Genomic DNA, 24,671 nt, shown 5'->3' on the forward strand with positions numbered 1-24,671 from the left:
TCTCACCCGACCGCACTGGGAAAGGAATTCCGTGCAGTCCCTTCCGCGAAACTAGCAAGCAAGAGGAGCAAAAAGAGAGCCTTTCTAGCAGGAAATTTAAACCATTTGTCGTCAATCGTTAAGCTCATGAAGAAAAAAACATTGCGCTTTTTAATGCGTATTGGCTTTACCCATAGTCCTAACTCTCGAACTGTTGCTTTAATGATTAAAAAAAAAAAAATCTGCTGGGTGATGGGTAAGGAGGGCACGCACGTGTGGTGTTGAGCACTGGGTGTTATATGCAACTAATAAATCCTTGAACACTAACTACATCAAAAACTAATGATGTACTATATGCTGGGCTAATTGAACATAATAATAATAAAAAAAGAAAAGAAAAAAACCAAAAATCTGATTTTTTTAACATTTCAGATGACAGACATTCATGATTCTCACACACCTCTGGTCTGTGTTAAGCAAGCAAAGTACTTTTGAACGTTTGTATTTTAATATAAGAAATCACTAATAAGGAGGGCACATACTGCATGGAGCACTGGGTGTTATAGGCAAACAAGGAATCATGGAACACTACATCAAAAACTAATGATGTACTGTGTGGGGACTAACATAACATAATAAAAATAAAAAGAAATCACTAATAATATGAGACTCCCAAATTTAAAAAAAACATAGACAAAAAGATAAAGCATAAAACCTGAGTGAGAGTCAGAAAATGCAATGATATTTAAAATTAAATCATGCTTCTTAAAAATCACATCGTAAATTGAAGTTTGCTGTGAGTAGAGAACATGCTAGATGCGTGTAACTGTTGCCTTTTATTGGCGTTAATGTCAGAGACAGAACTTAAATTCAATCTGACGGTGAAAGTGCTAGAGAACATGGAAATGAGGAAGAATATTGTCATTTACACTCACTGGGCTATTTGAACCTAGTTGTAAAACGTTCCTGAGTTATTTTTCTGTGATGAGCATACCACCAGTGGTTTTCAATCATCTGATGTATTAGCCTCCGATATGAAAATGAGTATTTAGGAAAAGCAGTAAAATTGAAAACACAAAATGCTCCCTCCACGTGTTAACCATGGAGGAAAAGGCACACTGAAAGTTCGTCCTAAGGACCCACTGAGTAAACCAGTTTTCTCCTCAGAAACAATCCTTTTAGAACAGGTCCCTGGGTTTGACCCTCGGAATACAAGCAGGGGTCCAACTCTGGTTTGGAGTCTCTAGCGGAGGTTTCTTTGCACTTTGCCAGCCTGAGGGACTGCTCCTCTGGAGGGGTCAGTGCTGTGTTTATAGAGGAAAGTAATAAAAAACCAGCATGTCAGAGGGAAATTGCTTTCTCTGGAGACCTGTCCCTTGTAGATCACCCACACATGCATTTCCCCTAGTACTGTGGGAATGCTGTGAGAAGTATTTTTCCACCATGATGCACCCACAAATCTTGTTTCCTCAGCTTTGCAAGAGAAAATATTTGCATGCTCTTTTGAAGTGAAAGTGTTCATAGCTTGAAGGAATTCTTTGGATTATTTTCACAGAGCTCTGGAGTTGACTGAATTTGTAACTTTTCTACCACAATTTTTTCCAAAACAGCAGCTTTTATTCCGTCCGTCTGCAAACAAATATGAGAGACTAAGGTACAATTTCTGGGGGGAATATCTATTTCTTGAAAATACAGGACACGTAGAAATGAGTACTTGGGCTTAATTCTATCTAACCTCCATTAACTGGTTGACTTTTCTTAATAAAAAAAATGAAAAATCAAGTGGAGCCTTTCAGAAGCAATGGGTATAAAGTGTGTATTTAGTATATTATGGAAGAAACCTTCTCCTGATAGTGGCCAAGGTTAAAGAAGCTCTATGTCCCCAGCCTGTAGAAGGTTCTGACCTATGTTTACTATGAGTATTAGTGGTTATGGGAAAACAAACCTGTCGTCTGGGAAATTAGGTCCAGTGACAGTGACAGTCCATGTGAACAAGCCAGAGGTCAGACTTCAAACAGGGGATGTCCTTACTGGGATATTCTTTTTAAAGTTTTTTTAGGATTAATATTAGAAATTTATTTGTATTAAGAGTTTGAAATGCTAGCCAGGAGGAAAGAAATGAATTTCAATGGTTTAAAAATTACTTTTCAGGGCTTTAACATAATGTATTAAAAGTATAGAGAACAGCTTATAAATTAAAACATACGCACACCTTCCTCAGAACCACCCTACAGCAAACTTGTTTTTACTTTGCCAGGGAGGAAGTTAGCTTAGGAAGGGCGCTGCCAAAATAATGCAAGGCTCAAGGGGAAAAGCAGAAAGAACAAAACAGCAGTTGCAAACTTTTCCCACTAGAGAGCTTCTGGAGAAGTTCACCCACCATGGGTTTGAGAGGGAATTAGTTTGTGTGTGGCTGGTTGTGTGTAGGGGAGACTGGGGGGCGGGGGCGCTCTGCTGGATGAAGGAGTAGGGACTCCCCCCCACCAACTGATGAGGTAATAGGGCAGTGCAACCTCAGAGGAAGGATCCAGAGCTGATGCATGGCTGGGATCAGATCAAATTCTAACACAACTGCCCCTAAGGAGTAGAAAAAGCAATCCCCTCCCTGTCTCCCTTCCTCGCCACTGCCAGACTTGTTACGTCTGACCAGAGTTTCTCTTCTCTCTCTCTCTCTCTTTCTCTCTCTCTCTCTCTCGAAAATAGGTTGCACTCTTAAAACTTTCTCTCTACTTACCAGTTCTCAAGGCAAACACAGTCCAGGGATGGGGACCACAGCAGGAGTGAAGGGGCTCCTCACATGTCCCACAACTCCCTGGGTTCACACTGTCTACACAGAAATGCTCGCAGAAACTTCTCTTCACGTAAAACTGAACTGGGAATTTACCTGCCCCCCAGGCTCGGGCTGCTGTGAGACATCAGGGCAGAGCATGAGTCCTTAGGGACAAGGGGCACAGAGCCCGGCTGGGAGTGGCACCCGGCAGAAGGTCAGGAGAGAGAACAAAGACCAGGGACCAACTCGCCCCCAGCAGGGGAGGAAGGGAGGATGGGGAGCCCATCTCCCTCCCTTGGTCCCTTTCCCCTTCACCAGCACCCTATTTGAACCCCACTGTGAATCCCACTTGCAGGAGAGAAATTAGAGAAGGGAGATTCTGGGAACAGAGGCTGAGGGAGAAGAGAGAGGAGGAGGGAGGAAAACCCCAAGCCCAACAGGGCAGAGCTAGACATCTTCCTCCTTGCTCAGACATCTTTGCTAACGGTGTCCCGAAGTCGCCTTTTAAATGTAAGAAGGGATTTAAGTCTGAGACTGCCCTTTAACCCAACTGAGGTCTGCGAAAGACCTAAGAATAATATAACCCAGCAGAAAATGTATTAAGGATAGTGTTGATTTATTTCCTTATAAATAAAGGATTTCCATTTGATACTTACAAGAAAACAGCAACCCATTTCAACTAGCTTTCCTCAGATCCAAGCATTCTTCTAAATACTTTCTTTTGAACAGAAGGGTAACAGAATATGCCACCCCAAAATGTGACTGTAGGAGTTCAGGGCCTGCCACCCCAAAGTATGCTCTGCTGGTATAAAACTGGTTACTTTGACCTGCAGGCACTCAAAAAATAGCAAATGCAGGGAAAGGCTTTCTCTGAACTCCCCTTACCTGCCTAAAGACAGATCCTCCAAAAGGAACTCAGTTGTCATCAGTCCCCTCCTGGGGGGGTTTCATTCCCCAGGAAAGATGGAGTCTTGTCACAGAAGAGGAGACCAGAGGTCACCACAACACCCAGACAGACTTTGTCACAAACTATTGTGGTTCCCATCTACTCTTCTAAGGCCCCATTCATCTTTCCGAAAAATTATTTATTCTTTCCTAAGAAACCTATATCCCACCCCCGCTTCTGGCTTTTTCTATTAAGATGGTATGTATTTAAGCCTGAATTCTAAGTCACCTCAAGGAGTTACTCATTTTTCTCTGAGTATCTCCCATGTATATGTAAGCTACACATGTTAATAAACTGTTATTTGTTTTTCTGTTGTTAATCTGTCTTTATTTATAGGGGATCTCAGCTCAGAAGGGTAGAGGGAAAGTTATTTTTCCTTACTACTGAACCAGTGAATTGGCTAGAAGCACCCAGCATGCTCAATGCCATTGCTTGTCTATGAATACCAACATTTGTCTCTGTCTTGATCTCTATTTTCACAATGCTCAGCAGCACCCTACCACCACCCTGCTCACTTAGCACCCTACCCTGTGCTCTCCATTATATGATGTGTGTATCCCGCATTTTCTCTCAACAGACTTCTTTCAAAGCGGGGGTCAACCTTACTCATCTCAGTGTGCACTCCCCTCAACCAAGCATACCCGGCGATTAACCTAGGGCTTTGTACGCTAAGCATCCAAATAAGTGCCTTCTAAAATATTCCGTCAAACTCTAGAAAACAAATTCCCTTAAGATTAGGAAGTTAAAAATAATATTGAGGATTACCTAAATAGTAAGTGTTCAATAAATATTGGTTGACCATTTTGAAGAACTTCCTTACCATTTCGATGACTAGTTCTAGAAATGAAATTTTGAGCTGTGAATCATTGGAGCAAGGGTTTTCATTGCCGAGGTACTTCTGCAACAGGGTGCAGCTATGCTCAGGAGGGCTCTGCCTGATGTTCCTGCCTCAGGCTCAGCAGCTCCACTGAGATCTCAGAAAATTTGCAGTTCTCTGTTACTACTTGTTTATGGAAGAACCCAACTGCTTTAAAAAGCATTGAAAACCACTATATTAAAAGGGAGTATTTTATCTTTTTACTATCTTTTCAGATCTTAAATATTCATATATTTTTAATTTGTTCCTCCTTTGGGGCTGATTTAAAGTGTAGGATGAAGTTAGGAAGATTTTTGGAGAGAAGGGAGCCATGTTCCAAACTGTGCCCTTAACGTGCTCATTCAGGAACCACGTTTGGCCTGAAGAATGGACAATGTGCCATGACAACCTAATAAGGAAGCACTACTTACTAGTGATAGGGCTTGGTGACACTGCTGATTGGTTTTGTCAGCTGACTTACTTGAATGTAGTTGTCAACAATTCCCCAAGCAAAGTCACAGGGAAATGTCCCTTCTAGGGGTTGATTTTCAGGTAAAGGAGGGAAGCCATTTTTCTCTATCAGCTTTTGGTAGAACAAGGCTGAAGACTTTGGCAACAGTTTCTTCTCCTGGCTTAGAAAGTCGACGTAGAAGAGTCCACGCCTGATGCTGTAGCCTCTGTGCCACTCGAAGCCATCCATAAGGGACCACGCCGTGTACCCGATGACATCCACCCCATCCATCCTGATGGCTGCAAAGAGAAGAAAGGACAAGAACAACACGACAGACCCTTAGCTGGGCACTGGCCTCATGACTCAAGAACATCTGAGGGGCTTACTACTTATGGAAATAAGTTACGAATAATGCACATTGTTTGGTAAACCAAGGACCTTTCTTACGAATAAAAGGCTATCACACCAGGATAATTCTAGAAATAAATGTCTTCACAAATAGGATGATCTCCAATATGTTTTTACTCGGACTATTTTTATTTCCAGTAGGTGGTCATTGGGCCTGAGAAGATGTCTTCTTCCACTGTCTATCCTAGCATTGTGGCTGTGGCAATAAACGGATTAAAATCTTTAAAAGCATGAGCTACACAATATTTTCTTCAGAAAGTGTTGGTATTCTTTTTTCTTTAAAAATTGTTTTATTTGAATGAAGCGGGGGAAATCGGAGGGGTAGACGAACCATGAGAGACGATGGACTCTGAAAAACAAACTGAGGGTTCTAGAGGGGAGGGGGGTGGGAGGATGGGTTAGCCTAGTGGTGGGTATTGAGGAGGGCACATTCTGCATGGAGCACTGGGTGTTATGCACAAACAATGAATCATGGAACATTTCATCTAAAACTAATGATGTAATGTATGGGGATTAACATAAGAATAAAAAAAATTGCTTTATTCAGTGCAAATAATAAGAACCCAAGAACATGTACAGAGATCTAGATATACTGGGATTTGCTTAATCCTTAATATAATCTAAAAATCTAGAGTAGTAACTCCGAGGGATTTTATTTATTTATTTGACAGAGAGACAGTGAGAGAGGGAACACAAGCAGGGGGAGTGGGAGAGGGAGAAGCAGGCTTCCTGCTGAGCAGGGAGCCCGATGCAGGGCTCAATCCCAGGAACCTGGGATCATGACCTGAGCCGAAGGCAGACACTTAACGACTGAGCCACCCAGGCGCCCCACAAAACGACTTTTAAAAATGAATTTAAGTTCCTCAAGAACCAACGAGAAAGGTGTTACATAATGCATTCCTGCTATTGCCAAAATGATTTTCTGCATTACGATAAAAACTATAAATTCACATAGTTTATTACAGATCATCTGAAAGATTGTTTTTCCTGTGGATTTTGGCAGGAAATTAGAATTTTATCCCCAATCCTACCTTTTAAGGTTTCCATTATGAATTTTTTGAGGTAATACATATATTTGGCATCATCTCTCTTGGTGGTCCCTGAGACAAACCAGCCATTTTCCACAATAAATATTTGAGGGTGGTTATATTCAAGGTCAATCCAAGAAAGGAGTTGCCTCAGGCTGGGAGATTCCAATTGGCGGAACTTCATGTGAGGGTCTAATAGTTGAAAACTCAAGGTTGGTCCAAAAGAAAGAGCAAAAAAGTCAGCTGTTCCCTTGATGAACTTTTTCTCAGATTCAGTAAAATCAGGCAGAAGAGATGAAAGATTATTCTTCATGCTCTCAGGATAGTCACCATCAATGAATATGGGTTTGGCAAACCAGCCTAGTACAAAGTCAAGAGATTTTTGACATTCTTTGATGCTATGGTCGGTCATTCTTCGAGGATTGATCCAGTGGGAGCTTAGGGCAATGGATACCTGGCCTCCCTGAGTTGGACGGAAAGAAGTATTGTAGAGATGCCAGATTTTGGCATGAGCCTATAAAGAGAAAAGCCATGGTGAATTTATCTCTGATTGTGAGAAGAAACACATTTTTGAATTCCCAACTCTATTGGTATCTGTTTCTCATCAAGCCTAACCTAATGAATAACCCCACAATGTAAAAGTCACCTGGAAACAATAAATTATTTTCAGAGGTGGGTCAGCCCACAGAGAGCTGCTACCATGACTGGAATTGTTTCCATTGTTTTTCAGTAGCCAGTGGAAAATGTGAATTTTTTGTCTTGAATGCAAAGTGATTATTCATTCTTTGAAAAGTTAATGAAATAAGAATTTCTTATAATATCTTACTACTTAATTGACTTTGGATTATGTAATTTTTCATTAATAGGCTTCATGAGAAGAACCAATCCTGCATTATGATCACACCAGGAATTTCTAAATAGGATTATATATATTTTTTTATCCTAAGAGACTGGGAGTTTTCGAGTTGACTCAAGTTGTTGGGAGTCAATTTAATATTTTGTGTTCATACCTCACAGCTAAAATTCTACCACATGTTCCCACAATCTTTATTCTTTTTTTTTTTTAAAGATTTTATTTATTTATTTGACACACAGAGAGAAAGCACAAGTAGGCAGAGAGGCAAGTAGAGAGAGAGGCAGAAGCAGGCTCTCCACTGAGCAGGGAGCCTGATGCGGGACTCGATCCCGGGACTCCAGGATCATGACCTGAGCTGAAGGCAGTTGCTTAACCAACTGAGCCACCCAGGCGCCCTCTTTATTCTTCCCTAAGAAAAATCAGCACAATAAATTAAGGACCAACTCCAATATCTAACCTTGGCCCACCCTCTGGAACTCTGGGACAGCGCTGGTTTCCCACAAGACCCAGGGTGCAAGGTACAAGCCAAGAGCAAGAGTCACCCAAATACAGCTTCAAGGAGATCAGATGTCCATTGTTAGTCAGTGCTCAGCTGGGAGTTTCCTACAGCAATGAAATGGGTTTTGCTTTCTTAAGATTAACTTCATACTCCCATAAAATCTTACTGACTTCTGATAGCTTACTTTCACTTGTTTTCCTTTTACTTACAAAGACTAGTGAGGTTTACAGGGTTTTTCCTCCCTTACTTGAATTAAGTTTCCCTTCACTTTTGAATTCCTTGATTTACTCCCCTTATTTTTCTACAAATGTAAGTGCTGTTTATCAGCCTTTTACTCCCTTAATATATCTTCCCTGAAAAACCCCATTCCAATTCTCTGTTTGACTCATGTTCTCCAAAATGATCATGCCAATTTCATCCCACTCCCTGGGCCTAAAGAAGCTCGTTCTCTCAGTATGCCAAATATCCTCTTCATCTTTCCTAAATATTCTTATTGTGGTTCATTTTGGTGCAGGTGTCCAAGAATGATCTCATCACTGTTCTTATGAGTTCAGCCAAATAGTTCAATGGAATAAAACAGTTTATGTCTAACTTTCATTTTTAGTTTCTTGGTAAATATCTACTGTTTCATTCCACTGAATATATTTTTTCATGACCTGAAGCAGCTACCCATATGCTAAAAAGGAAATGGAGAATAAAAAGGGAAGCAGAAGAATAGTGGCATTTGCCCACATGGTTCAAGAAACTGGGGTTCAGTCATGCTGGGCTGCTGGCTTCGTGACATCTCCCACCTTTATCTTCCTCACCTCTACCCCCTCACCTCTCTCTTCCCCATTGTCAGGCAGACCAGGGCACTTTCCTAACTTGGCCCAATTAAGGCCCACAGACACTCATGTCCTAAATCTAACAGACACACTACTATAGAAGAAATGGTGTGATGGACAGTGTAAGGGGCCAGGCAAAAGAAAAAACAACCCCAGAACTTCCTAATCTGGGTCAGTTTGGCAGGTAGCTGAAGGAGGAGTCATAAAACAGAAAGGCCTAAGCTAATGGGCCATTCCTCTAACCTTGGATTCTTTGACACAGCGCAGAGGAGGTTTGGTGAGGCAATGAATGCCCCGGGCCACATGGTAGTATACACATGGTCTTTAAAGTCAGATAAAATTCCTGCTCCATTACTTTTTTGTGTGTGCCTTTAACCACATTACCTAAACTGGGCAGGTGAGACTAACTTCCTTATGTCTCTCACAGGGATGTTATGAGGATTAAAGAGATTACATAGAACACCTAACAGAGAGTTTGCATATGGTAAGGTCTCCATGAATGCTTATTCCTTCTCTACCTGAAGGATGAGCAGGCCTAAAAGAGAAAGCATAACCCGTAAAGTATAGAATACCACCAGCTAAGGAATTCAGCTGAAGAACAGCCAAGTGATGTAGTGATACCACCTGGCGTTTGGATTAGAAGAGACTTAGGTTTGGGGTGCCTGGGTGGCTCAGTTGGTTAAGTGACTGCCTTCGGCTTAGGTCATGATCCTGGAGTCCCGGGATCGAGTCCCGCATCGGGCTCCCTGCTCGGCAGGGGGTCTGCTTCTCCCTCTGACCCTCCTCCCTCTCATGCTCTCTGTATCTCATTCTCCCTCTCTCAAATAAATAAATAAAATCTTTAAAAAAAAAAAAAAAAGAGACTTAGGTTTGGATTCCAACTCCCCCATCCACTACCATCCATTACCAATACCATCCTTATTCTGTACAAATAAGAATAGAAGGTGTTCTGCAGGGACACGAAGAGGATGAAAGGATAGGAGGCAAGGAAAAATGTCTAGTGAGTAGCTGATTATTTTAGAGAAGTATAAATTTGCAGCATTGGGAAGTTGATGATTAATTTTATGTGTCCACTTGCCTGGACTAACCGCCCCCCCAACCCCCCCCCCCCCCCCAGATAGCTGGTAAAACATTTATCAAGGGTCTAGCTAAGCTGCACCACGGTATTGCTGCCTCAGCATCCATTTTGTTTGGCCAAGTGGCCTTCAGGGACCTGCAGCTGACACCAGCCTCTCCAGCAAGGGCATGCCCCAGTCAGCAGCCTTCAGGGTCACAGGCAAATTTAAGTTCCTGACATGACCTCCGGATCTGCCCTTGTGATCAACAGGCTCCCCTCCCTTCCAGCACCTGGATGCCTTATGGGCCCTTTAGATAGACTACCCCCCACCCCACCGGGGCTTACCAAGATCCTTTTTTTTTCCGCTTGAAATGACCAGCCTGGCCCTAGCCCAGGAACCTGAATAAAGGCCTGTATTTAGGCCCTGCCTCTCTCTTTGTCTTCGCTCTGCCTTGATCTCCCCAAGTGGCCCCTTAAGGCCGTGTACTTCCTCTAGGACCTGGGAGTCACAGACTTCCCTATTTCAAGTTCTCTTGTGGTCAGTTGGTCAGTTGTGGCACTGAGGCTCACCATCCAGCACTGTGCTCCGCTTAACAAATGTTAATTTAACAAACCATAACAACATTACTTCCGGGTGTGTCTTTGAGGGTACTTCTGGAAGAAATTAGCATTTGAATTGGTAGGCTGAGTAAAGATCAGCCTCACCAGTGTGGGTTGGCATCATCCAATGCATTGAGGGGCTGAAGAGAAAAGGGAAGGACCGGTGAACTCTTTCTCTGGAGAATGCAAACTAATATAGAAAGCGTCTTGGATATCTCTTGTCTTAACCGCTCACCCAACCCCAAAACCCCTACTTGATCTGCTCTTTGACTGCTCTCCACAGCAGCCCAACATGGTGGTCATCCCAGGCATGGCATCTTCTCCAGAAAGTCCCCCACCCCCACCCAATCTGCCACACCGGGCTGCACGTCCTTCTCGCGGCACCCTCCAAGTCTTAGGCATACCTCTCTTGCAGGTGATGACGCCTTCCTGCCCAGACAAAGCTGCCTGGGTGCTCCCTCATCCCCTCCCTGGCCCATGGAGGCCCCAGTGTCTGTCGAACTGAACTGAAGCCTGCCTCATTCACCTTCATTCCATGTTCACATGGTAGATTTGAGTGATCGACTACTGTAAGGCAAGGTGTAGGAAGGTCACCACCTTAGGTGTGGCAACAGCTAAGGATGATTAAGAGGGACATGGTTATCTTTGTTTTTGCATTGCTTTCTAATTATTCCATGTATGTTCGTCTTACAAGTTTGTCATTTCAAGATTGAGATTTTTTTTTTTTTAAGATTTTATTTATTTATTTGACAGAAAGAGACACAGCGAGAGAGGGAACACAAGCAGGGGGAGTGGGAGAGGGAGAAGCAGGCTCCCCGCAGAGCAGGGAACCCGATGCGGGACTCGATCCCAGGACTCCGGGATCATGACCTGAGCTGAAGGCAGTCGCTTAACCAACTGAGCCACCCAGGCGCCCTCAAGATTGAGATTTAATAAAGCTATTGACAAGGACTCAGGGAAGTAATTAAGGTTATGCATAAGAATGTTCACCTACACACTATTTCTAAGAGCGAAATATTGAAAACAATTGAAATGTCCAATATTCAAATATATTCACACCCATATATGCATGTTTTAACACATTATGGTATGACTAAAGATATACTACTATTCAGACATTAATAATACAGAAGAACGTCCATTAACATGGCAAAACTGTTTCTAAAATACTAACTGAACAGAACAGATTACAAAGCAGTAAGGAGAGTTTAACAATATTTTTTATTACAGAAAAACATGTACATAAAAACCTGGAATGATTTATAAGTTGTTAAAAAAAAAAGGTTTTGTAGCAGGGTTGCAAGTGGTATAATTCTCTTCAACTTGTTTATCTATATTTTTTCATTTTCTACCATATGCATGTATTGCTTTAGAGGTAAGAAAAAAAACTTAAAATTTAAGAAAGGAAAATAGCTCATAGGAGCCAAATGGCTGGCCCTCTGAACTGTCCATGATGGTTATTTGAAAGCCGTGATCTAAATAACCGCTGCCTAATTGTTCTCTGTTGTGCCCTATGGTCTCTGCCTCAGCAACTAAGTCCCAGACACACTGAACCCTCTGCGAAAGTCTGAAGTCCCCTAAGCTTTCATGCCTTCGAAGGGGCAGCTCTCCCAAGTTTTCCAGTCCCCGGTCCCTCCAGCTCACCCCACTTCAAAACCCAGCTCAGACATCACCCCTCCGGGAAGTCTTCCCTGACATCTTCCATCTCTCTGCCCCTAAGTGTCCATTCCATGTGTCTCCATGGCTGGCCTCGATCAAAAACCTTCACCATATTGTGTTGCATTCATGTAAGTGTCTAGATTATAGGGGTTTCCAAGACTTTGAGTGGATCCTTCATCTCTCTCTTCTCATATTCTAGCAAAATGTCTGGGGCAGAGTAAGTATAATGAACAGATATGGAGGAATGAAGGCTGGCAGTAAGAACCAGATCAAAGAGTTTGGGACAGAAGCAAACATTTTTCTGATTCAGAGTGAGAAAACTCTCTCATAAGATACCCTGGTTGCATTTCATTTCTGAGACCTTGAAAGACAGAGAGCTTTCAGGCACACACCATTAAGAAAATAAATTAGAAGGAATTTGGCATAGTAGGCCTCTGAGAATAATACTGCATTTTCTCAAAATGCACTAATGATCCAATTTGAGGCATAAGACACTGGTGTGTGATATCTTCTCCACTTCCTTCCCAACCTCAGTGTTGATTTTGAAATCTACGTTCTGAAAAATCTATGTTCCCTGGAATATCTATGCAAAAATCCTTGAAATAACTGGAGATCAAGCACAATATTTTTTAAATGCACCAAAAGAGAGATGGGGTGGCAATACTAATATAAGACAAAATATATTGTTTTTTGTTTTTTGTTTTAAAGATTTTATTTATTTATCTGAGACAGAGAGAATGAGAGAGACAGAGAGCACATGAGAGGGGGGAGGGTCAGAGGGAGAAGCAGGCTCCCTGCCGAGCAGGGAGCCCGATGCGGGACTCGATCCCGGGACTCCAGGATCATGACCTGAGCCGAAGGCAGTCGCTTAACCAACTGAGCCACCCAGGCGCCCCAAAATATAGTTTTAAGTAAAAAATTGTTGCAAGGGACAAAAGGAACATTACTTATGGATAAGAAGGTCAATCCATCAAGAATATATAACAATTATAAACACATGCACACCAAAAAGAGAACAAAATTAATGAAGCAAAAATTGATAGAATTGAGGGGAGAAATACATAACTTGATAATAATTGTTGCAGACTTTAATACTCCACTTTCAATAATGGACAGAAAATCTAGACAGCAGGCACCTGGGTGGCTCAGTCGGTTAAGTGTCTGCTTTCAGCATAGGTTATGATCCCAGGGTCCTGGGATCGAGTCCCACATAGGGCTCTCTGAGCAGCAGGGAGTCTGCTTCTCCCTCTCCCTCTGCCTGCCACTCCCCCTGCTTGTGCTCTCTCTCTATCAAATAAATAAATAAAATCTTAAAAAAAAAAGAAGAAGGAAAAAAAGAAAACCTAGACAACAGATCAACAAGAAAACAGAGGCCTTGGACATTACTATAAATCACTCAGAGCTAACAGACATCTAGAACAGCCTGTCCAACAAGAACAGATACACAATTTTCTCAAGTGCCCATGAAACATTCCCCAGAACTGACCATATGTGAGGACCCAAAACAATTCTTTTTTTTTTTTAAGATTTTATTTATTTATTTGAGAGAGAGAATGAGAGAGAGAGAGCATGAGGGGGGGTGGGTCAGAGGGAGAAGCAGACTCCCTGCCGAGCAGGGAGCCCGATGCGGGACTTTTTCCCGGGACTCCAGGATCATGACCTGAGCCGAAGGCAGTCGCTTAACCAACTGAGCCACCCAGGCGCCCCCAGAACAATTCTTAATAAATTTTAAAAGACTGAGATCATACAAAGTATCTTCTCTGACCACTGGGAAGTGAAATGAGAAATCAATAGCATTCACAAATATGTGGAAATTTAAGAACACATTCTTAGAAATCAATGGGTCAAAGAAGAAATCACAAGGAATATTAGAAAATATTTGGAGATGAATAAAAATCAAACCACAACATGCCAAGACTCATGGGATGCAGCAAAAGCAGTGCTCAGAAGAAATTTTATACTTGTGACCACATTAAAAAAGAAAGACCTCAAATCAAGAACTTAACCTTCCACCTTAATGAAACAAAAAGAAGAGTAAACTAAACCTACAGTTGGCAGAATAAAGGAAATAATAAAGATTAGAGTGTATATAAACAAGATAAAGTAGCCAGACAATTATCTGACAAATTATCTAAACTATGAAAAACAGAGAGAAGACTTAAATTACTAAAATCAGAAACAGAAGTGGGGACATTACTACTGATCTTTTCTGTATATCTACTTCCATAATAAAAGGATTATAAGGGACTAAGCAATTGTATGCCAACAAATAAGATAACCTAGATGAAATGAACAAATTCCTAGAAATACACAAATTACTATAAGTGGCTCAAGAAGAAATAGTAAAAGGAGAAAGATACCACTTTTTAAATTTTTAGTTCTGCCTTTCGTTGTATGATTTCCTTACTGTTTAAGCTAAGACTCTGGGACAAGGTTGGATTGGAGAGATACCATGTTTACGGATTGGAAGAGTCAACACTGGAAGTTATCCATCCTCCCCAAATTGATCTCTAAATTCCACACAATCCCATACAAAATCCCCAACACATTTTTTGTAGACATTGATGAGTTGTTTCTAAAATGTATATGATTATTCAAAGGACATAGATAAGTTCAAATAAATTGCTAAAGGAAGAACAAAACAGAAGCACTCACATGACTGGATTCCAAGACTTACTCTAAAGCTATAATATTCAATATGGTGTGGTACTGGCATAAGAACAGACAAATAGATCAAAGAAGAACAGAGAATTCAAAAATTAACCTAATGCGAACTGATTTCTAACAAACGCATCAATGCACTTATAGGGCAAAGGAAAACCTTTTCAACAAACTCTCTTGCAGACTTGAACAGACATTTTTCCAAAGAAGACATCCAAATGGCCACAGACACATGAAAAAGTGCTCAACATCGCTCGGCATCAGGGAAATCCAAATCAAAACCTCAATGAGATACCACCTCACACCAGTCAGAATGGCTAAAATTAACAAGTCAGGAAATGACAGGTGTTGGCGAGGATGCAGAGAAAGGGGAACCCTCCTACACTGTTGGTGGGAATGCAAGCTGGTGCAGCCACTCTGGAAAACAGTATGGAGATTCCTCAAAAAGTTGAAAATAGAGCTACCCTACGACCCAGCAATTGCACTACTGGGTATTTACCCCAAAGATACAAATGTAAGGATCCGAAGGGGTACATGCACCCCGATATTTATAGCAGCAATGTCCACAATAGCCAAACTGGAAAGACCCAAGATGTCCATCAAAAGAAGAATGGATAAAGATGATGTGATATATATGTGTGTGTGTGTATACACACACACACACACACACTGGAATATTATGCAGCCATCAAAAAAACGAAATCTTGTCATTTGTGACGACGTGGATGGAACTAGAGGGTATTATGCTAAGCGAAATAAGTCAATCAGAGAAAGACATGTATCATATGATCTCACTGATATGAGGAATTCTTAATCTCAGGAAACAAACTGAGGGTTGCTGGAGTGGTGGGGGGTGGGAGGGATGGGGTGGCTGGGTGATAGACGTTGGGGAGGGTATGTGCTATGGTGAGTGCTGTGAATTGTGTAAGACTGTTGAATCACTGTTATCTGAAACAAATAATACATTATATGTTAAAAAAAAAAAAGAAGATAGTAGGAAGGGAAAAATGAAGGGGGGGGAATCACAGGGGGAGACGAACCATGAGAAACTATGGACTCTGAGAAATAAACTGAGGGTTCTAGAGGGGAGTGGTTAGCCTGGTGATGGGTGCTATATGCAAACAATGAATCATGGAACACTACAACAAAAACTAATGATGTAATGTATGGTGATTAACATAACATAATAAAATAAAATTTAAAAAAACAAATTCTCTTGCAAGAATTGGAAAAATATATGAAAAAACAATGAACTTAATCTTACACCTTGCATAAAAATTCATTTGAGACAGATCATAGATCCAAATGTGAAAGCTAAAACTATGAAACATAGAACAAAACAAAGCCTCTTGATCTTAGAACATAGAAAGCACTAATCATAAAAGAAAAAACTGATAAACTGGACTTCATCAAAGTTAAAATCTGCTCATCACAAGTTAACAAAAAAAGGGGTGCCTGGCTGGCTCAGTCAGAAGAGCATGTGACTCTTGATCCTGGGGTTGTGAGTTTGAGCACCACGTTGGGTATAGAGGTTACTTACATAAATAAATAAATAAGAAAAAAATGTTTAAGTCTTTAAATAAAAATTTGCAGTTATTTAGCTTTTAAGTAAAGAGATGAATACTGATTTATTCACTCACTTATTTATTCATTCAACAAATGTTGTCTTAGGTACCTTTCTAAGTTTCTAGAAATCAATAGGATTCGAAATAAGATTCTGAGCTCATGGAGCTTACATTCTAGGGAGAAAGAGAGATCCTCGAAATACAGCTGAGGAAGAGACTAGGAGGTGGCAGGGATCAGAATGGAGGGGTACAATACAAAACGCTTCTTTGAGCAGGGATGTTTGAGGAGAGATCTATCAATAACAGCATAAATGAAGAATGCTAAATAAGACCTGGAGAGAAAAAGCATTCTGGGTAGAGGATTGGGCAAGTGTAAAGAAAGATCTGTGGGTCTGGCGAGAAGGTGGCAGGTTGGAGGAAAGCCATATAGAAAGTAAAGGGGGCACCTCCTAAAAAGAAGATCAGACACAGGTATTTAGCCCCCTCTCCCACCTCCAAACCAAGAGGGGCCCTTGCCAATGACTGACAGGTGTGGGAGTTCAAAAGTCCCACTGAAGGCAGCTTACAGTCCAGCGGTCCCGCAGGGGGTCAAGCTGAAATGGCAACATCGCTTGCCTTTACCCCTTCCCTAGTTCTGCTCTCATGCCCTCACTGCTTCAAGTACTTCTTCCCCCAAGGTCTGCTTCTCAGGGAGCTGGAACTGCGTCAGGCTGGCCCAGCCTTGTAGGGCCAAATAAGGAGTTTGGATTCTGTTCTAAATAAGGTGAAATTCACTAGATAGTTAAGAACGTGGGCTAAGTCAGACTGTTCTAATTCTGTGCCTTTATCAGCTGTGTGACCTTGGACACACCATCCAACTCTCTGTGCCTCTGTTGCCTCATCTGTAAAATAAGGACAAGAATAGCACCTTATGTTCCTATTCTTACGGGGATGAAATAAGTCAGTATATGAAAAGCACTTACAATTGTGACTGGCCGGGTAAGTTTATTCTTCAAGTGTGGTAGTAATGTAATTTATGATTTTTAAAAGATCACTGGCTGCTATGTGGCAAACCATCTCCAGGAGGGCAAGATAGTGGCAAGGAAACCCATCAATCCTGAAATGACATTCTACTTTTCCTTTATTATCTAGAGCCTTCTCTGCCTTCTGTTTTAGGTAGCTATTGCCTTGGTGCAGGCAAAAGACTGGTTTGGACCAAAGGAGATAATGAGAAGTGGCCAGATTTAGGCTATCATTGAACTTGGTGATGAATTATACATGACTTGCATGGCAGGGAAAGAATCAAGGACAACAGAGAAAGCAACAAGCAAGGGCTTGCGGAAGGAAAGTGATCAAGTTCTGTTTGGGTCATGGTTCTGATCACTCAGTGAGGATGCCTGGTTGTGGCTGGGTGGATGAGTCAAAAGTTGGGAGAAGACAAGGATGGATGGTATTAACAATCATTCAAATACATTTCAGAGGTAACACTGAAAGGGTCACTTTTGGCTATCATTCCTTAGATTTTTTTAAAAAGATGAAATGGAATAATTCTTAAAGGATTAATTTAATCCTATAAATAATCTTAATTAAATTGACTGAGACCAATGGTTAAAGAATTGAAATGCAGCCCGTAAGCAAAAAATATTTCAAACAGCTAGTTTGTGGCTACTCCCTACCCAAGAAGAGACCTCGAGGTGTTGTCTAGTTCTAAATTAAAGGTACATTCTTTTAAGAAAGGTCAAAGGACTAAACAAATTTTAAATCATGATTACATGTCCAAGGACTCTCTTCAAAGTCACTGCCATACTTTGCTGTTACCCAAGTATGCCAATGTTCCTGTTTGGAGACCAAACCCTGTTATTTCTATCAGCACAGCTCTGTAGATTATAAACTGCAGTTCCTTCAGATAGAATTTCAAGCAGCCTTCACAAAATAACCATCTCAAAGAGCACAAAAATAATTTCCAAAACATAGTCATCTATAATTTTATGCACAAAAATACTGTAACCAATAGTCTCTGTGTGCAGTTTCCCAAACGTTGCCCAGGACCTGCCTCAGTCATCCGGGCCCCAACCTATGCCTGAGGCCTCATATCCACCTTCACTGACCCCCAGTCAGACAGATGTATGGAAACAGGCAGCAGCTGACCTTGTGTGCCTTCACTCTGGACTTCTCAGCAAATTAAATATGTAGAATTTCCACTTTGAGCACCAAGCCTTACAGCCTCTCACAAGTTAAGAGGAAGATCAGGTACAGTTTCATACTCATATGCGTTTCATATCTCATCACTTCCCAACCCAGCTCCTTTACCACAGACAAGTTAATTTCTTGATACCCCTCACACAGGGCTGTACCTTGGATGACAACCCACCAATCCTGAAATGACATTCTACTTTTCCTTTATTATCTAGAGCCTTCCCTGCCTTCTGTTTTAGATTTGTTTCTTCTGAGAAGAGTCCATAATTAACCTGCTTACTCTTGGTGCTATTTTCCCCAGTTATTCACTATAAATGTCCACTCCGTCCAAATTCATCTCCATTCTCATCTCCTCTGTGAAGACTTGTTTGGCTTCCTGGATGCATTTAGACATTCCTTTCCCACCACACCCTGAACACATATAGTTGGAGTAGATACCATGCTTCTTCATAGTTCTTCATAAATTAGTGGCTCTTCACCAAGACCATGTACTCTTCGTCAACAGGAGTTGAATCGAAATAACCTGAACACCTCACAATGTGAGATTATTTATTTATTCTTTTAGTCAAATAATTATTGAGTAGCTACTATGTGTCAGACATAGTTCTTGGATTAGGTGAAACAATCTAAAGGGACAACAATAAGGATCAGTTGAAATAGTCCAGGACTAAGGGATTAAATGGAACAAATTATTTGTTAGCTACAAAGGATCATCAATCATTTTAATAAATTATAGTGAGCTAAAGATAATGCATGTGCAGTATTACCTAATTTATGGACTCATATGTGCATATGTAGAATAAATAGACATAAGACAGGAGTCATTTTCCACTTCGAGTTGAATGACCCAAGGCAGACCAGTGAGAGATCCTCCCTGAGATTTTTCTGCTGTAGTAGATGCAAGGGTCTCTCCTGCCTTTGCAGTAAATCTGGACTTGCTGGCATGGGAAGACACCCTCTGTGGTGTGATGTAAAGAAGCCAAGCAGACCCAAGCATGTGAGCATGAAAGAGAGAGAGAGGGGAAGAGAGATTGTTCCCCCCCCCCCCAATGGTAATAATTACCTGCAAGTCCAATCCCTAAAGTGTCTGGAGCTGTTCTCCAATTCTGTGAAGTATCCCAGTGTCCTCTGAAGAAAGTCTCCTTTTCTTCCTTAACCTAGTTATAGTTGGGGTTGGTCATTTGTCAATATAGAATTCCTAAATACACATAGCCAAATTTGAGATTCTATAAGACCTCACTGAGGTAAAGGTATGCTTTTACAGCTAGGCAAGACCTAGGCAAGGCCAAGGTACTTTTTTTAAAATCATGGTGTGATTCTGGAGTTTTGTATAATCATTTTGTCTGGATTTTTCCAAAGTAGGTTACATAAAAGGCCTTATTCATTTGTTTTTAAGCATAAACTTCCTTCAAATGAAGTAAAAAAAATTCATAACTCAGTTGGAGTAAATACATCAATAAATCAGAGATTAAGTTTCTTGCCTCATTTATCTGTACAAAACTAATCAACATTAGTTAATTCATTCTATTTAATACTAAATCATGCAGCTATAAAAATCCTTCCAAGTCACTGATGCTAGGTTGTTAACAAAATATCTGGCTTGTGACCAGAATCCACCTAGTCCATTTATCACCATGTTCTTAGAGGCACAGAGGAGTTCCAATCCCTGGATTTTATATCTCTGTTTTTCTAACAGCAACAAAAGGAGAATGGTGAAGGAACAAGTAAGGAGACATCAGGCTAGATGAGAAAAAGAGACGAGAAGATAAAGAATTCAGATAAGGGATATTTAGTACACGGTCAGCAAAAGCATCCTGTGGTTCATCCACCAGCTGGAATCTTTTCAGTAAACATCTATTACTAAAATCACCAACGTAATTCTATAATACCCTCATGAACCAGCTGCTCTCCGATTTCAACAAAACTGAGAAAAGTATTTTTCTCATAAGAGTCAGCTTCACTTTTCTGAATGTTTTACCTCTGTCTCCTCACCTAATTCTCCTGTTTGGGATTATCAACAGCAGATGCCAACTACTGACTCTCTCTGAGACTTTAAGATCATTTATCAGTTCACAGGCTCATTCCCGGCTGTTTGCTTTTGAAATAACTCAATTCCCCTTGCAGTAGAGAACACTTTCCACCTAAAGAAAAGTGATTTGTAAGCATGTGAGGGTTTCTGCATTGTCAGACAGGGTAAGATTATGAAAATCTAAAATATGTTTTATGGAGGGGCGCCTGGGGGGTTCAGCCGGTTAAGCGGCGGATGCTTGATTTCGGCTCAGGTCATGATCTCAGGGTTGTGAGGTTGAGCCCCACGTCAGGCACTGCGCTGGACGTGGAGCCGGCTTAAGATTCTCTCTCTCCCTTTCTCCCTCCCTCTCTAACATATATATATATTTTATGGAGTAGCTAGTAGTAGAAAGTAACTGCCCACCCTTTTCCTCTCTCTCTCCCATTTGCCTTATGTGGTAGCAGTTTCTACACGGCCTCACGTCACAGTTTCTCATGGCGGATTCCAGGCACGATATCAAGTTATGAGCAGCCACAGCAATTTTGAAAATCCAAGTAGACTAGAACTAACCAGAAATTATCAGAGTGTGTTGCGTGAGTAAGGGCAGGCAAGCCCCGCTTCATGAAACTTTCGTTTCAGGTGTGACTTTGTCAACTTTCTTACTGTGGGGCAAGTTCCAACTATTTGGAAGTCACTGGTCTAAGTTAAGGGGTATGTTCATTCCACAAGTATTTACGGAGCATCTACCCGCCTGGCACAGTGTTGAGGCAACAGGGCACTAAACGGACAAAAAGCTCTGCCCTCGTGGAGCTTCTATTTTAGCAGAAGAAACAATAACCAGTGAACATAATAAACATTACTATAAAGAATGTTAGAAGGTGATAAGTGGTCAGAAAATGCCAGAACAAAGTAAGGATGGCCTGGGTGCCAAGGACAGGAGATGCATTTTCTTGGTGGTGCTCACAAGAATCTTTCATTTGTTTTCACATGTTGCGGTGTCAGTCTTCATTTCACAGCTCTATAGGGCAAAATCCAGATGTGTTCTTATTGGGCAAGAATCATGTCCATTAACATCTATCAATCCATGTCCATTAACATCTAACAGTCCCCTAATCCACAGTAAATAACAAATCAAGCAAAGGCACACTCCCCTCTGCACCCCCAGAAAATCAGAATCAGAGAATGGGATTAACCCAAGCAGGCCAGCTCAGGAAAACACCCAATCTTTCTGCCCCATTTCTGTGTCTAGGAAAAAAAAAATTTTTTTTACAGTCTCCCTTTGTGATCCTAAATAATCCTCAAAGGTTATTCTTTATCCATACCCCCCACCCCCCAAATAAAAGCGGCTCTCCTTGGGCTTTGGCTTTGATCAGGTTCATTTACAAATGTTCTTCAAGGGATGTTAATTAACACATAGAAGCCACTTAGCCCTACAGTGTTGAGCAACTACTAAATCTGTGGCTTCTTTCTGGGGATGGCTTAAGAAATCAAAGATGGCATTTGCAATAGCCACTATTATGCCAGAGGGATTTTGTTTGCTTGCTGGTTTTGTTTTGTCTTTTAATTGCTCGGATAGGCCTTTCCATTCTGAGGCTAAAAACCAAACCCCCAAAATTCTTCTCCACACATTTCATTTGCAGTCCCTATAAATTTAGTGAGCTCCTCTCTCCACTGGGCCCCAGGAAGGACTTCTTGTGCCAGGAAGTAGGTCTCTCTACTTCCTCAAAGGCCGAGTGTCTGGGACAAGCAGTTTGGATGGGGTGATCAGGCTGTGCCTCATTCCAGAAAGTAGCTTCTGAGCATTGGCTTCCAACAGGTGAGAAACGGATTCTGTGGATTTGGGGCTCAGGTGGGGCGGGGAGGACATTCCAGGCAGAGAGGAGAGTCAGAAGAAAAGTTCCCAAGGCACAACAGCAAGACCTTCTGCAGGACTGGAAGACAGTGAGTGAGGGGGCAGGGTTCAGCGTTGAGGCCAAATGTGTCACGCACCTGCCAGGATGTTTCCAGAATGGGGAACTGAGGCAGTAATACCCGCTTGATCTAACCCCCCGGTCTATGACAAAAGGGAAAATTTAAAGGGGATTAAACATGAAAGGAAAAGAAAAGCTTTTTAATCAAATTGTAAATGACATGGTTTTTACTCCCCCTCTCCCTTGTTTCTCACGGATTAGCAATAAACACAAGGAAGCAGGCACACGCAGTTTCTGCTATAACTCCTCCTGAGAGATTGTTTGCTTCCTTCCATTTTTCAGAAATTAGAATTGCGAGGGAAAATAAAGTAAGAGCCCTGAATCTGAACGCACTTTTTCACAAGCATTATTTGTGTTATCATGCGATCATTATTTCACCGAGCAAATATTTACGCCACGGGCAAGTTACGCAGGGCACATAGTGTGGGATCAAAGCCCCGGTAACAGAATGATTGTGACACAAGACTGAAAATGAAAGGGCGGCGAGAAGGATTTTTTTAAAGAAAATACAATGGGGCTTCAGAGAAAAGACAGACTCCTTCTTGTGGAGATGTCTTCACGTAGGAGGTACTTTCCAAACCGTATACTGAGAGCTGTGCAGGTCCCGGGGAGATGGGAAAAGGCATTTGAGACAGATCACTGCGAGCGGAAAGACTGAGGCTGCGGCAGCTCGCATTTGTCAAAGACCGAACCTCCCCTGTGACCCAACACAACCGTGACCTTGCCACGCCTCCCCCGGAGGGGTCTCTGTTCCCTCCCCTTGACCCTGGGGGTTGTGACTGTTCCGACAGAAGTGAAGCTGCAAGGACACCACATCCTTCTAGTAGGTTCTCTTGGGGTGCTTGCTGTGGGGGGAAGCTAGCTTCCAGGTAAAACATCTGACTTGAGACCACCGCGTTGCGGAGGCTCGAGGGCTGTCTGCACCAACTGCCAGTCATGCAAGAGCCCAGCCCCGTGGATGCTTCCGTGACTGCGGGGAGAACTTCCCTAATCCTGCCCTGCCCTGTGGCAGCCGCGAAGTCTTGGGGTATGACGTAGCAGTAATAAGTGGTATATATATGGTTCAGTGGTTTTTTTCAATACGGGTAATGGTGAATCTCTAGATGTTAATAAAGGTAGAAGCCATTGGTGACAATTTAGGGCTCCCATTCTCCTCCATTTCGGCGTGCTAATATGCGATATGCAGACAAGGAGGGAACTTACTCTTGGTGTAGACATTCACCAGCACACCCCCAGATGAAACTGTGCCGTGTCGGAGGCAGCATGGACTCACGGGATGCGCCCTGGGAACGTTCAGGAAAGCAGACCCCAGTTCCACGCCCTGGCAGCCATAGGAAAGTCAGCTAGACTCTCTGAGCCCCTCTATTAATTTACCTGCCCACCCCCCCAAAAAATACACAAATGCACTTCAGAATCTATAAGCGTTATTCAGTGGTACAGGTTTAAAAAATTATTTTAATTACATAAATTCATTCATGTAGTTTAGAATCAAATAGTACCAAAAGCCTGCCATGAAAAAGTGTTTTCTCCACCCCTTCTCAAACTCCCTCTCCTGCTCCCTGCAGATAATTGCATTTAACTTTTAGCTGGGTTTTTCTAGTAATTACCATCATAGTCATGCTTATTCCAAAATTTAATCATGCATCATGATAATGAAGAGATAGGTCTTTCGTACTCCCCAATTTTCCTCCCTTATCCTCCCAAATGTCTGTTTTTATTTAAATCATTAATCAGTCTTTACATCAAGGTTCTTATATTAATATTGTTCATTGCAAAGCCAAACAGGACACTAATAACATCCCCTCCCCACCCCACGTTTCTCGGACAGCTTTTTATTTTCCCTTGAATAAATAACCACCTCATTATTAGACTTGCAAAACACTCCATGTGTTTTAATGCTTTCATGATTCTCCATCGTATTCACTGCCATACTACCTGTCCTGTTTACTTCTTCACCTGCTCTGCTAGACCTTTCCACCTTCCTGGTTCCATCTGGACTACATGCTGTCTAGAGCTGCTCTCCTCCTCGGACTTTTCTGTTTTTCACGGATTACAGCCATATTCTTCTGGATCCAATTTCTTCCTATTATTTGCTCTGTAATTTTGCTGGTGCATACCTTCCACTGGCGTCTTAGGACAGATTACATTGAAGGTAAGCTTTCTAAATCCCTACATAACTGTGCATTCATTGTTCTAGGAACTCAATAGGATCTTTAAAGCTGAAGGCTCATGTTCAGTTCTGGGATGTATTCTTGTATTATTTCTTGAAAAATTTCCTGCCCTCCACTTCCATTATTTTCTTTTTGGAACTCCTCTTAGTCTGATGTTGGACCTTTGTACTTGATCGTTTCAATCT

The 24,671-nt window shown here is 41.8% G+C and overlaps 1 protein-coding gene across 1 annotated transcript in view; it reads right to left on the reverse strand.

Annotated features, from left to right (window-relative positions):
• The window catches only part of KL (klotho), a 43,571-nt gene that overhangs the window by 2,492 nt on the left and 16,408 nt on the right, over positions 1 to 24,671 (reverse strand). Inside the window, exons 2-3 of the mRNA XM_045867524.3 lie at positions 6,442 to 6,952; positions 5,033 to 5,301 (exon numbers count right to left, since the gene is read on the reverse strand). Coding sequence (XP_045723480.1) covers positions 5,033 to 5,301; positions 6,442 to 6,952 — 780 coding nt within the window. The remainder of the gene's footprint in view (positions 1 to 5,032; positions 5,302 to 6,441; positions 6,953 to 24,671) is intronic.

The sequence above is a fragment of the Mirounga angustirostris genome, unplaced genomic scaffold (assembly GCF_029215605.1).
Source record: "Mirounga angustirostris isolate CCGP_5_RB_7025 unplaced genomic scaffold, mMirAng1.0.hap1 SCAF_3, whole genome shotgun sequence".
Classification (NCBI taxonomy): Eukaryota; Metazoa; Chordata; class Mammalia; order Carnivora; family Phocidae; genus Mirounga; species Mirounga angustirostris.